Here is a 12,886-nt window from a genome sequence, read left to right as displayed (position 1 = left end):
ACTTTAATGACCTTCAAACCATTCTAAACATGTCGGTGGTAACCAGGCTACCTGCCCCACGCCACGGCAACAGGCCGCGGTTAGGATTAAGTGTGACACGAACGGGAATCACCTGAGGTTTTGCTGTAACCACGGAGACTGGGACATGTTTAAGGTCTCCCTGGCCGTGGTCCAGAGAAGACATTTAGAATCAGCTGTTGCAGAGCAAAGAGAGGAGCTCGAGGAGCAGAGTAATGAGCCTAATGGAAATGGGCAGGAGGAGCAGATAACTGGAGACCCGGCGGAGACCAAACAAATGTGCAGTTTTATCGCCACTGATTGAAGAGTTGCACAACAAAACGAGCGGGTCGGATGCCTTCAGAACCCCCCCACCACAAAAAGCAGCCGCGACCTCTTTCTGAGTGTTTGTGAATACCTGAGTGCTCAATTTGCTGAGCCCGACTCACCCGTCTCCGTCAGTTGTGGATCATTCCCCACCCGCCTTCTCACTTCCGCTGTGTGCCGGCCGATCGTCCCGTGTTGGACTCGGCGCCGGCGGCCTGAATCTGCGCAGCCGGAGGAGGCCGCGGTTTGGATCCGAGCGATTGTGCATGCAAGGGAGCGCGCGATAGCCGGAGTCGCCCAAGCAGTGAATTCGTGATTGGTCCGGGCCGCGGAGCTGAAATGGGTCTTTGGCGCCGCTGGTCTACAAACCTGATATCCTGCAAACATTTTTCTCTCCCGCCTCACTCGCAGGCTAATGAAATGCAGCAAGCAAAGACCAATTTTCACACACACAACATTTGGTGATTAATAACAACCACCCTGAGCCCCTTTTGTAATTACAGCTCTCGGGCCTGGGAGGGACCAGCGATACCCTTAATGAGTCATAAAAGGCAAAGAATCATACACTCCAGTGGTCTTGACATTGGGTGATATTTCAAGATTCAGCCGCTCGCTCTGAATCTATATTTCCCACCAAGTTGGCGCTCGTTCAAATGCCTGTGGACACGCATTTGTGAAGGCAAACAGAGAAATCTTGACTTTCCGGTCCCGCGCCTGCGCTCCGCGTGCACGCCGCTCGTTACAGGCGGCGTCCCGTCGCACCGCCTGCTAAAAACAAACACGCGAGTTAAACAGCCAACTCCCAGAGTGCACTGTGCTTCAGCGCCGCTCGCTCGCCACCAAAATATGCACGTTGATTACGTAATCAAAACAAGAAACGTGCATCGCCAGAGCGGCTGTATGGAGGTTCTGGTGCCACCATCCAGTGTGCTGACTGTGCACCACAAACACTTAGCTGGGCCAAAATGTTCCGTATCACACCGGACTGTATATTGTTTTGTCCGCAGGCGGCCTCCTCTGAATACTTCCTAATTGAGCGTTCATAGATGAATAATGCAGGATGTCATAGTATCCGCCACGCACGCCATCTTTCCTGGGGTCTTTGTGCCCCCCCCCCCTCCACATCTGAGAGCCCATTACACTCTATAGCACGCTGCTTAATTACAGAGCAACGGAGGAAGGCAGTCGGCAACAAAGTGGGAGGAAGGAGCAGGAGCCAGAGTTGTGCTATCTGAAGCTAGCATCTTGCTAGAGGAGGTAAAACATGCTCACTGAGGACTATGATGGCAAATTGGAAGCGTGCCTGTAATGATTGTCTTATAAATCTAGTAAATGTTTGATGCTAGCTGCACTCTGCCATCCCTGCCCAACAGGCTTTGAGGCAAATACACACTGACTGCACATCAGACATGGCTCGGGATTGACAGGCATGTGGCTCCCGGCTCCCTCTGACAGACTTACTCCTTCATAAAGTTGCCTGGCAAACCTCATTAGAGACTTTTCCAACAGGCCGTATTGACACGAGTCACATAAAGAAAGGTCCACATATCCAATATGGAGGTCCTCAGGTTTTATTTGCATGCCTGTGCATGGATTTATAGTGGCGTATAAGATATTAAATGTAAAGCACGTGTTATGAATGGTGGTCCGTGGGGGAAAACACCAGGCACTGTTTTCATAATGGTGGGAACATTAACATTCTGTGCAAATAACACACACACACACCAGTCTGTTTCAGTCTAAAGCCCAGTGCTCCATTTACCCCTCTGAAATATTAATATTAAGCAATGGGCTATCTTTATCGAATATTTAATCCAGAACCGAATTTGCATCTTTAAAATTCTGCTTGGTTTTATTTTCGCTGTTTGGATTTCCAACAGAATAAGAAGGACACAGAGCGGATCGGGGGTGGTGTAGAGACAGCTCAGAGTCGCTCCGGGAAGCTGGGTAAAAACGCGTCTTCTGTCCTTTCGCCTGCTCTGTTTTCCATCCCCTCCTCTTCGCTCTCCCCCTGCGCGTCGCCACTCTCTGGAATGTGCTCCACACACGTCCTGCATGTGTCCTGTTGGCGTCCTGATGATCGGCCCAGGCACAGGCCCCCCCGAGAGGTCCCAGCGGCTGAAGCCAGGAGCCGCCTGGAGCGTTTGGCTGCATGTCGACTCAAAGCTGCGTCTCTGAAGATCACAGCAGCTCCACATGCGGGTCTAGTTGCACGTTCCAGCCTTTGAGGACCTTCTGAGACCGGATTCCTTAAACGGGCATCCAGTTGATCACTGGTGCATGTGGCTGGATATTCAATGTAGTGTGAAAACAAGTGCTTGGGAGGGGGGGGGGGCATAAAACTGAAGGGACGGTGGAGATGGATTCCAGGTCCTGCGCTGTGTTACTTTTATTATTTGTAATGTTCTGCAGTGGTGACAGTTTTTCAGCAGATAAAAATCCAATGTATGTTTGGAGGGAGAATTAGTGACATGGATGTAATGAGTTGGTCCTGTGTGAATGTTTCCACTGCTGCCCCCCTCCTCCCCCCCCCCCCCCCACCCCACCCAGCCTTCAGCCTGTCAACCCCCAGCGAGTGCAGCCTTGAGGGTAGGGCATGTGGTTGTCCTCTGCGTTTCTGTTTTTTTTATATATCAACACGGACTGATCCTATTTTGGGTGATGCTTTTTTGAGTCAAGGTTTGCACAGCCTCGCCAGTGACACGGCAGCCCCCCCCCCCCCCCCCCGCCACACACACACACTCTCTTTATGATATCATCTGTTTATGACCACACGCGTGATGCAGGAGCATCTCTACCTGGTCCCCCATCCTTCGTGGCTGTGGGATCCTGGCAGAGAACACATATGGTCCAGCTAGTCCCCCTCCCCCCCCCCCCCCCCCCCCACCCGTACATCTGCAGCTCCCTTTAATGTTTTATACAGTCGACCACTTTACTTGTACTTGCCAAAAAGAGGAGTCGCGTGCTTCACCGGGTTTCCTGTTTTGGCTGAAATGTGCCGATCGGCTCGTTGGACTCATTTAACGGTGACACAGCGGTGACCAGCTGTGTTGTGACAGTATAATGTTAATGGTGGTGTAGAGGGGGAATTATGTCGAGAGGTTAATCCGACAGGCCAAAATAGATTAAAATTGCCCGAACAGTAATTAGCACAAGAACCAGTCCAAATCATTGGCAACAATCAGCCAGTGGATGCTGATCTAAGAGGAACCTCTGTTTAGAGAGTTTCCTTTGTGTTCTCAAGAGCCCCTCAATCAGCTTAAAGGTCAGCTTGCATACAAATCACACCGCCGCCCTGTTTGTCCTTTCAGTAATTCAGCAGGAGAGACGAGGAGAAGAGGCGGCTCCAGCGGCCCTCGCTGCTCTTCACCTATTCCATCTGGCCCTCCGCACACGCCGAGGGTTGCAGCTCCGGTGAAGAGGGTTAATAAATCAGCTTAAGATCGCCTGTTTTTCATTCCAGCCGCAGCAGTTGTGTACGGCGGTCCGAGCGCCTCGTCGCTTATCGGCGTCTCATTTGGCAGGCGGACCAGTCGGGTGTCTTCAGGTGAATGAAGCCCTCTGAGGAACGCCAGAAAAATGAGAAAGTGATGAAAACCAACAGCTCCAGGCTCTCCACACTTAATCAAATATTTATAAAACCACTGTCCTGCTCACTCCTTTCCTACTAAACACACGTTAACGGTGATTTCCCCCCCCCCCCCCCTTCTACCTGGTCTTTTTCTTATTTCCCCCATCAGCTGTGCCTGCAGTAGCCTGATAAACACATCTTTATCTTGATGTTGGGGTGTTAATGTCAAATAGGTGTGGGAGACGTGTGTGTGTGCGCGTGTGTGTCAATCACTTAATAGCTTCAGCCAAGCCTGCCATTTATTATCTAATGCCCTTCAATCCAGTTGGAATGCTCCGGCGTCCACGGAACAAACAGTTGCATCCTTATCGCTACGGGAGTCGGACTCGCTCGCGTCCTCGCAACGTGAGAATTAAGACCGGCTCTTGCGGTGTAGCGGCGAGGCTGAGATGTCCTCAGGTGCTGTGTAATTGCGTTAATGGAGAAGGAAAATTGCGGCGCTCCCAGCAGACGAGAAGCCTGATATGTAGCTGGAAACGATGTTGCCCAGAGGTGCACAGCTGCCACCTGTGATGGAGGAGCGGCACAATGTTTACTACGCTCACACAGGCAGCGGAACTCCACCCTCTTCTCCTATTCTGTGCAATCATGGTCAACGTAAGCAAATCGATAGGAGTCGGCGTTCGCTGTAATGCAGCCCGCCACCAGGGGGCAGTCACACTACCTTGGCCTCGTCATAGTCGGGAAAAACAATTCCCCTCATGAGAATCCCTCATTTCTAGTATCCTCTGTATTTTCTATGCACACTAAAACATACAGTTGATATTTGACGATGTTAGCGTGAGTTCCTGTGGTGTCCAGCTGGCGTCTAAAAGCAGAGGGGCATTTAAATCTGCCCCCGGGTGCAGCAGGGTCCCCGGGGCCTCGGCTCAGTCCGCAGCGCTGACGATTACAGGATCCCTTCGATCACAGCGGAGCTTTGGCGTTAATGCACGGCCGCTGATGTGGGAGGTCACCTGGGGGAAAAGGGTGGTTAGTGGAGCGATGGGAGTGTGATGAGAGCGGCCGCCGGGCAAATATAATGCCCCCTCCTGCAGGGCCTCTATTCTCCCGCTCCTATGGCGGCGGAAATTACAGATGATGCACGTACGAGGACAACATCAGAGTGGTTATTCCTTTAAGGAAGCCATTTCCTCTCCTCCGCCCACCGATCTAATATCTCTTTGTTGGTGTTGTCGGGATTTAAAAGCACGCTAGCTTTTTTTTATGGAGTCTGAACAGAGGCGACTTGGGCTGGGCTGGGACCGTCGATACTCGCTGGGGGCTACCTTCTCCACCGTTCTGGGGTTTTACTGCCTGACTGGTAATAAAGTGCTCTTTACAAGGAGTGTGTAATTGAACAAAGCAGGCAAAGGTACTGCGGTAGCCTGGGGGGCGATCATAAATCAAAATTAATTAAAGACGGCACTTCCATGTCCGCTAACCCCGTGGTTTCAGTCGTGCGCTATCGCGCCTCAGACTGGGTCGATGGTCTGGCCGTTGAGTCTTTGAGGAGGTTTTTCAAAGGAAACGTCTGGATTTGGCTGCTTCGCTGTCGTCTGACTGTCATTAAGCTGTCACTCAATTAAACTTGCACTTGTCCTGCCAATACTTTAATTACACCCTCAATAATTGTTTTCCCACTTTTGACGGCGCGGGAATATTTAGGCTAATAAATGTTTTGTTTTTTTTTACCGAGAAGCGTTGGAAGTCGGACACAGGTGGCGCTTACGCAACATACGTTTAGCATGTATGCAGCGCAGCCTCGGGCCTCTTTCGCTAACTACAACGGACTAGGATTAGATTTTGTAATGCCACCCACGTAATACATCTGGAGCATCTGAGACCTCTTTGTCTTGGTGGATGTCACCGGCGCTGAGCTGGCGATGTGGGCAGATGGGGACTGTGGGCTTGTATGCATATGCAGGAGCTTCACAAATTGCTTCTCAATAGCATTAGAGTTGAGTCTCTTTACCCTTTACTCCCACTCTGCTTATTCCTGCACCACGCTCTCCTTTTCCCCGGCTTAGTCACATCCCTAAAGCTCCTGCGTTCCCACCCGAGTCTCTATGGTGGAAAACGCCCTGAATGCAGCGCAGGACGGCACTTTCCCCTCCTGATGTCTCCAGAACTTTGACGTCCTTTCGGGATTGATTGTCATCCTAAATCTGGGCAGCTGTGTAGTTCTCTTGCACCGAATGTTACATAGCTAGCAACAGTATTGATGGTTTGAAAACATCCAGCAAACTCACCTGGAGAGTGACTGATTACAACAGTCTGCACGCAGATGTTCGGCGAATGCTTCCTGGTCCTCACGCTTGTTAAGGTTTCACTTCATCCCTTTCTTTCCCGACTCTGCCGGTATTTTCATCCCTTACTTCCCGACTCTGCCGGTATTTTCATCCCTTACTTTCCCGACTCTGCCGGTATTTTCATCCCTTACTTTCCCGACTCTGCCGGTATTTTCATCCCTTACTTTCCCGACTCTGCCGGTATTTCCATCCCTTTACTTTCCCGACTCTGCCGGTATTTTCATCCCTTACTTTCCCGACTCTGCCGGTATTTTCATCCCTTACTTTCCCGACTCTGCCGGTATTTTCATCCCTTACTTTCCCGACTCTGCCGGTATTTTCATCCCTTACTTTCCCGACTCTGCCGGTATTTTCATCCCTTACTTTCCTGACTCTGCCGGTATTTTCATCCCTTACTTTCTGCTGGTATTTTCGCAGCCACCTTCGGGGACCACAGGTGTTCAGGTACAGAATAACTTACTGGTGGGGACAGTTTTATTTGGCAACCAAACTGTCGGCTCCTGTTGGGAACTTCGCTTAATCTGTATTCCAACCAAACTTCGGGCTGTAGCGAGGTCTCGAGGTTCAATCGTATTACTGAGGTGGACTCTAGACTCCCTCCTGAGTACCAACGGCTACGATGTGGATCAGGTCAATAAAGTCAAAGGCGTGCGCGGTGAGTAATGCCCTGTTTTAAAGTGAGAGGAATGCTGGTAGGGCTCCGGGGAGAAACGTGGCGGAGAAACTGATTCAGCCTCATTAGGGCTCCGGATGGCGTGAGAGTTGCTCATCCTGGGATTCTTGATTAAATGTGGGCGGGATCTCGGGAAAAGAGCTGGTGAGATTCGAATTGGTTGTTTGGGATTCGCCCAAAATGGTGAGTCCATGTGTGAATGCAGCTCTGGGTGCTCCTCTTCATGTCGATACACTTCGAAATCCTCAGTTGTGGTTCCGAACGACGTCACCGGCACATTCTCGGTGCTGGAGTTCTTTATCAGTCGGGAATTCACGGTGCCGGCTCAGACTTAACAAACACCTCCACAGGCCTCAAACAACGCGACGCTTCAATTTAATTGCCGTAAAATGCTCGCAAACATTGCAATTTTAGCACAGATGCTGCAAAATTAGTCATTATTTTGGCTGCAACAATCAGGAGCCTGTGAAATCCTGGGGGAGAGACTATTTATTCCACTTAGTAAAACTGAGTCGCATGAATCAGAGCCACCGTCTGTGTTCCGCCACGTTTCCTAATGTTGCCGTTTTACAAAATAACCATGGAACTAAATAAACCAGAGTGTTAAAACCTCTCGGTGACCGACTGTAACGACGACAACAGCGAGCTCCAGGTGTCGAGGCCCCACTTCCCCACTTCCAGGTCATAACTTGGGGGTCAATTTCAGGCCTGAGCGGTGTGTCACCTGTTAATTAGGACTCTTTTTTTCCAGTGTTTCCTGTCAACAGCGTTGCAGCTATTTTACCAATTAAGCTAGCCGCCGTCTTAAAGCGGTATTATTTTCATCAGAGATGATCTTAGTGTCACCCACACTGTCCAGAACGTGTTTACTTTAATGTGCGATTCATCTGTTTGGTATCAAAGGTGCTAATGGGATGACTGTGCCATTATACAGCAGGTGACACCGGGCATGTGTCACATGACGCTGCCCTGCCATGGAGTTTTACCCCCCTTATGTCCGAGCAGACAGGACGTGGGTGGCCGCCCTCTTTCTCTGTGGAAGTCTGTGTGACAGCAGTGCTGCAGCCGAGCCGCGGGGACCTCGCAGGGACAGCGAGGCAGCGGCGCTCGCCGGAGACGCTCGCTCCCGCCACAGGTGCCCTCCGCCTGTCAAAATCGCCGTTCGCCCCACACGTCCCGGCGACGTGCCGCACGCGCTGCGTGGATTTGCACGGAACGATGGGGAAAAATCCGAAAGGCTTTGTCACATTTTTGACATTTTGTGGTTGTGACAGGACAGCGGCGTTTGTCTCGATGACCACATCAGCTTTCAGGAGACCCGTTTGTCCACCGTCTCCTCAGAAAGGGACACATTGATGTCCACAAACGGGAGACGCTTTACGTCCCCAACGAGGCGAAAGCTGTCCATCGTTTGTCCTCTGCACCGTTTGTCGTACCCGTGCACGTCCTGAGGCTTTGGAACATACGAAAACACGTTGAAGGGCAAATCAAAGAACAACAGGTCGTCCTGCGAGCGGCGAGCGCCACCGGTCTGTGAAATGTCATCTCGCCATTTCACAGCAGCGTCATTTAGGTGGAAGCGCCGTGATTATTCGCCACTCTCGTCCCCCCCCCCACCCCCGAATCAATTTTACACTCTGGCCACACAAACAAGAGGCGGCAGCGCGCAGAAAAATGTTTCTTTTACCCATTAAAATGCAATCGGTGGCGTTGGCGCCGTCCATTTTCCCGCTGAGATATATGGTTCAGAAAAAAGACAGATGGAGATCTTTCAGGCGCCGTATCGGACCAGGAGTAACGTTCTGCTGTCGCACGCACGTGCAGCATCACAGCCTCAAGGGACGTCTGAGGATTAGCCCCAGCGGCGGCTCACAGAGGGCAGGACCCAGACTCCGGTACAAGGAGGGGCGCTTTGAAGCGGCGGCTCGGCTGTGAGCTCTGCCCCCGTGTCTTCGGCGGCGCTGCCCTCGTCCACCTCAGATGTGGCGTGGCAGCTCTGCTGACTGGACGCGCTGCTCCAGTTCTGCCTGTCCAATTAGCCATCTCCCCTACCCCCAAGGACCGCTCTCTTTCTGCTTGGCTTAGCTCGCTGCATGTGGGCCAGATCACCTACGTGTGCTCACGGCGCCGAGCACTGAAAACCACTCGGGTCTGAAGACGTTTGAAAGGCTGTTCTTCAAACTGAGATTCGATGACAGAATACTAGGACATCTAGTTCCAGAACGTCCCCCCTGAAACGGCCGTTCTTCGTTCTGAATAAGGGAATTGTGATTTTGGGTGATCGAACCATCAAATTGTCCGTACTTATCCCCCTGCTCGACTCCGTTTGTTGTCCTCAGCAGAAGGCTTTATTGCAGCCTCGTTTCACTCCGGCGCCATTTGTTTTCTCTTTTATGTGCAGGAAAAAACCCCACAAATGGCAAACGACTCGCGTGTTGAAGAGCGCTTTGACTTCTAAAGGCCTCTGATCAAAGGTTCTGAACTGCTTGCTTAGGCCACTTCAGTTTTAGCAACTGGTTCCCTTCTGTGATTCATCTCCTGTTTAGATGAGCTGCTCGTGCACGGGGATCCGAGCAGTTTCCCTTTAACATTTCCTGCCTGTTTTAGTTCAAAACGCCGGCTCTGTTTTATCTCCCGGCTGCTTTACCTGCTGCATCCGAGCTTGAAGTTCTGTTTTCTTCAAGGGCGAATATATGTTGACTGCCTTGATAGCAGGCTGCTCTTAGACTAACGATGCCTGTTTGTCTCCGCAGCCGCCGCGCTAATGATTTGCATATCTCCCGAATACTTCAGTGCGTTTCCTCTAAATCCCCGAGTTGGCCGGCACACGGCGCGGCTTCCCTGCAGCCTGCAAAAACGGAATAAATCACGGAGCCTTTTCCCACCGATAAAAGCCTGACCTCTCTGGACGCAGCTTTAAACCGGCGGTAAATATCTCAGAGCGGGACACAAATTATAAACCATACCGCCCCACCCTATGGATTCTCAATGGGGGGGGGGGAGCTACGAATCACCTGACTTTATAGTCCCATCAGAAGAAAAAAACCCAAAACCATCCATCAGTAAACCACTTAGCTCTAACGTGACCACTGCTGCCCTTAGCTTGAAACCAGTTCAGCTTCCCTTATTTAAGATCCATTACGGCCCATCGTGGTTGTGCCGTGTAATGGACTCAACTTTATTGACCTCTCAGTGAATATAGTGTAGCGGGATGAAAATAGTCCACGGCCTCTGTCTATTTCTGAACATCTATACATGTAGATATTCGCCCTCCAGCCAGTGGATGTTTTTCTTTTCCCCGGCCCTCTAACGCTCTGCAGGCTATGGACATGCCTTTATGCCATTATTCCGCTCCAATATTGTATAGAAATTGTGTGTGTGTTGGGGTGAGGCTCGGGCAGCGTTCCTATTATGCTGATCTTATCTGTGCCGTTGCACTCTGACGATCAGGAACACGATCGGGTGATTAGCATTCAGTCTTTACCAGCGCAGGGGTTCAGATGGACGGCTCGGTTTGGGACTGCCCGCGCATTCTGATGCAGATAGGAGAATATTTAACAAAATAATCGACTCCTGGCTGTAATTAAAAGGTGGACGTGCAGGAACTCCTGGTGGAAACCTGAGCTGAAAGTGAACCTCCCGGTTCTGATGCTCTTCTTGGGATTCGGTATCTGCTCCTAACGTGTCCGACTTAATTAAGCTAATGTTCCAACTTTCCCCCCGCGCGGCACCGCGAGATACGCCACCGCTGTTCTGAGAGATGGGTCAGACTGAGGAGCATTTTCACAGCAACACCAGGAGCGTTCCCTCATATCCCGACTAGTCCAGCATTTAACCAGATTAACGCTCTTACATTCGCCCCAACGCTGGGGTATTGGGGGTAAATTCGGGCTTTAGCCTCTTTCCCAAGGACATATCAGCGTGCATGTGCAGGCAGCAGACAGGGATCAAACTGCAAATCCTTTAATCTGAGGACGTCTCTTCTGGTCCGGCTCTGTTTACTGACGCCATCTTACAAATTCACCCCCAGTTCCTGCCGCCAGTTCCTTTCGCGTCGCTGCGGGTGCGTTTCAACGCCGGCGTTGACCCGTCGGTGCTCTCGACCCGACTGCCAGTGGCCTCAGGTGTCGCTCTGACTTCAAAAACGGCATTTGAGGGAATTCGGTGCGCCTCTCGTCCTCGTTTTCCTCCTCCAACAGGTTTAGCCGATGCTTCCGGCGCCCTTTGAGCTGGTCTCCTCCTCGGGGACCTGCGGGATAACACCTGAGGGAACTAATTACCTCGGTCATGTGACCCACAAACCTGTAAAAGCAAAACCTTTTAACAGTCATGGGGCAGAACTTTGGTATATTTACACCTGTAGGTGTGACGATGAAGAGAAGCGCAGTGACTTGTGGTGTCAAAGGTCAGAGGAAAGACCAGCATCTGTGAACACGCAACTCCTCCCACCCTGTCTCCAGCCTCCGAAGCCCACGCCCGGCGCCGCCCGGGTTAGCGTCCGCTGCTAAGCTCTTATAAATGCTAACTGCATTAACTCTGACAGTCTTGCATCTGATCACAGGCGCAACAGTGAAGATTAAGAGTTTGGACCCGGCGACGGTGCGTCCTTGTTTTGTCCTCTGGCGTGAGGGTGTCGGGTTGAAATGCTGACGCGCCAGGTTTAAAGCGCTCTACGGCAGCTAGCGTGTAAACAGGCGCGCAGGTGCAGGTGTTAATCATCACAACACACACACACACAAACGGAGGCGAGCAGCAATAGACGGTGTTTTTTACGACTCTTCCAGAGCCTCCTCTCACTGGGCATCTCCTGATCCCCATTAATCACAGGCTCTGTTGTATTGTCAGCATGCCCCCCCCCCCCTCCCTCCCCCCCCACCGCTTTCAGCCCGTCACTTAACAAAATATGACAGAATGACAGCGGCGTGTCGCAGCCGAGCGACGCTAATGCTGCAGCGCGCTTCGCTACTCCGACAGGAAGGGGGCAGCGATGAGCGCCGAGTCCTCCCGGAGAACGGGTGCACATGTTTGACCGGAGCGCCGGGCCCTGCGACGCTGATGAATATAAAGCTGCTGGAAAAGCGCCGCGTTCGCATTTTACTCCAAGAAGATGCATCGGTGCTCATCTGTCCTGGTTTGTTGTGTTTGTGCGCAGGCTCGGTGTCCCTCAGCGTGTTCCTGGTCTCTCTGGCAGTGACGGTGTGCGCTGTCTGGCTGGTGGCTCTCTGTGGCGTCTGCGGTTGGTGTCAACGCAAGCTGGTGAGTCCACAAACGCACAAAGAATCACTAACTGGTTTCATCAGCGCGGTCTCAAAAGAGAAAAACAGGTAAGTTTCCATCCCGACCTCCACTGAGGAATGGAAGGAGCGGCGTCCGTCTGCGGCGTGATGAGGCCGGAGAGACGCGGAGCATTCACAGGATTGTTCTGAGCGGCTAGAAATGGGCCTTTTATTGGAAACCTGAACTTGAACCAGAGTTTATTCGCCTTCGTTCTAACCTGCTTTCAAAAGGGAGCCATTTCAAATTCCATTTTCTTCTCTGTTCCCCAACAAAAAGGCCTTCAAAACTCAAATTTCTCCTCCTTGCACTTCAAACGTGCACCTGAAATGCTGCGGGAGGTCTCGGCGGTGAGGGGTGGACGGACCAGAACCTCCAGCGGCTCCGGCATCGGGCCCGTGTGATGGCGGGAGCAGACTGACCTCCAACAGAGGGCGTGTCATCGCCATTATGTGCTATGAAATGTGATTGATTAGAGAGGCAACCACTCATTAGGCAGAGCTGTAACGCCTCCCTTCAACGATCACTTTTAGCTTTGCGTGCCTCTAAAGTTGATTGATTTCCTTATTCTTCCCAGAGACACGGATCATCTTTTGAGGCCGTGAAAGGTGACTGTCTAGATGACTCCTGGATGTTGTTATTGTAGGATATGAACGGGGGGGGGGGGAATGTGCCGTGCAGTGTTTTCATCTC

General features: G+C 51.6%; 1 protein-coding gene across 3 annotated transcripts in view; it reads left to right on the top strand.

The window, feature by feature from the left end:
- Positions 1-12,886, top strand: part of syt7a (synaptotagmin VIIa) — a 58,343-nt gene that overhangs the window by 9,301 nt on the left and 36,156 nt on the right. For all 3 annotated transcript variants that reach the window (XR_008953219.1, XM_057051196.1, XM_057051198.1), the window contains exon 2: positions 12,072-12,175. Coding sequence is in view for 2 of the 3 variants with exons in the window: in XM_057051196.1 (XP_056907176.1) it covers positions 12,072-12,175 (104 nt within the window). In the remaining variant the exon portion in view is untranslated. The remainder of the gene's footprint in view (positions 1-12,071; positions 12,176-12,886) is intronic.

Source organism: Takifugu flavidus, chromosome 13, assembly GCF_003711565.1.
Source record: "Takifugu flavidus isolate HTHZ2018 chromosome 13, ASM371156v2, whole genome shotgun sequence".
NCBI lineage: Eukaryota > Metazoa > Chordata > Actinopteri > Tetraodontiformes > Tetraodontidae > Takifugu > Takifugu flavidus.
This window is presented reverse-complemented; position numbering and strand designations above follow the sequence as displayed.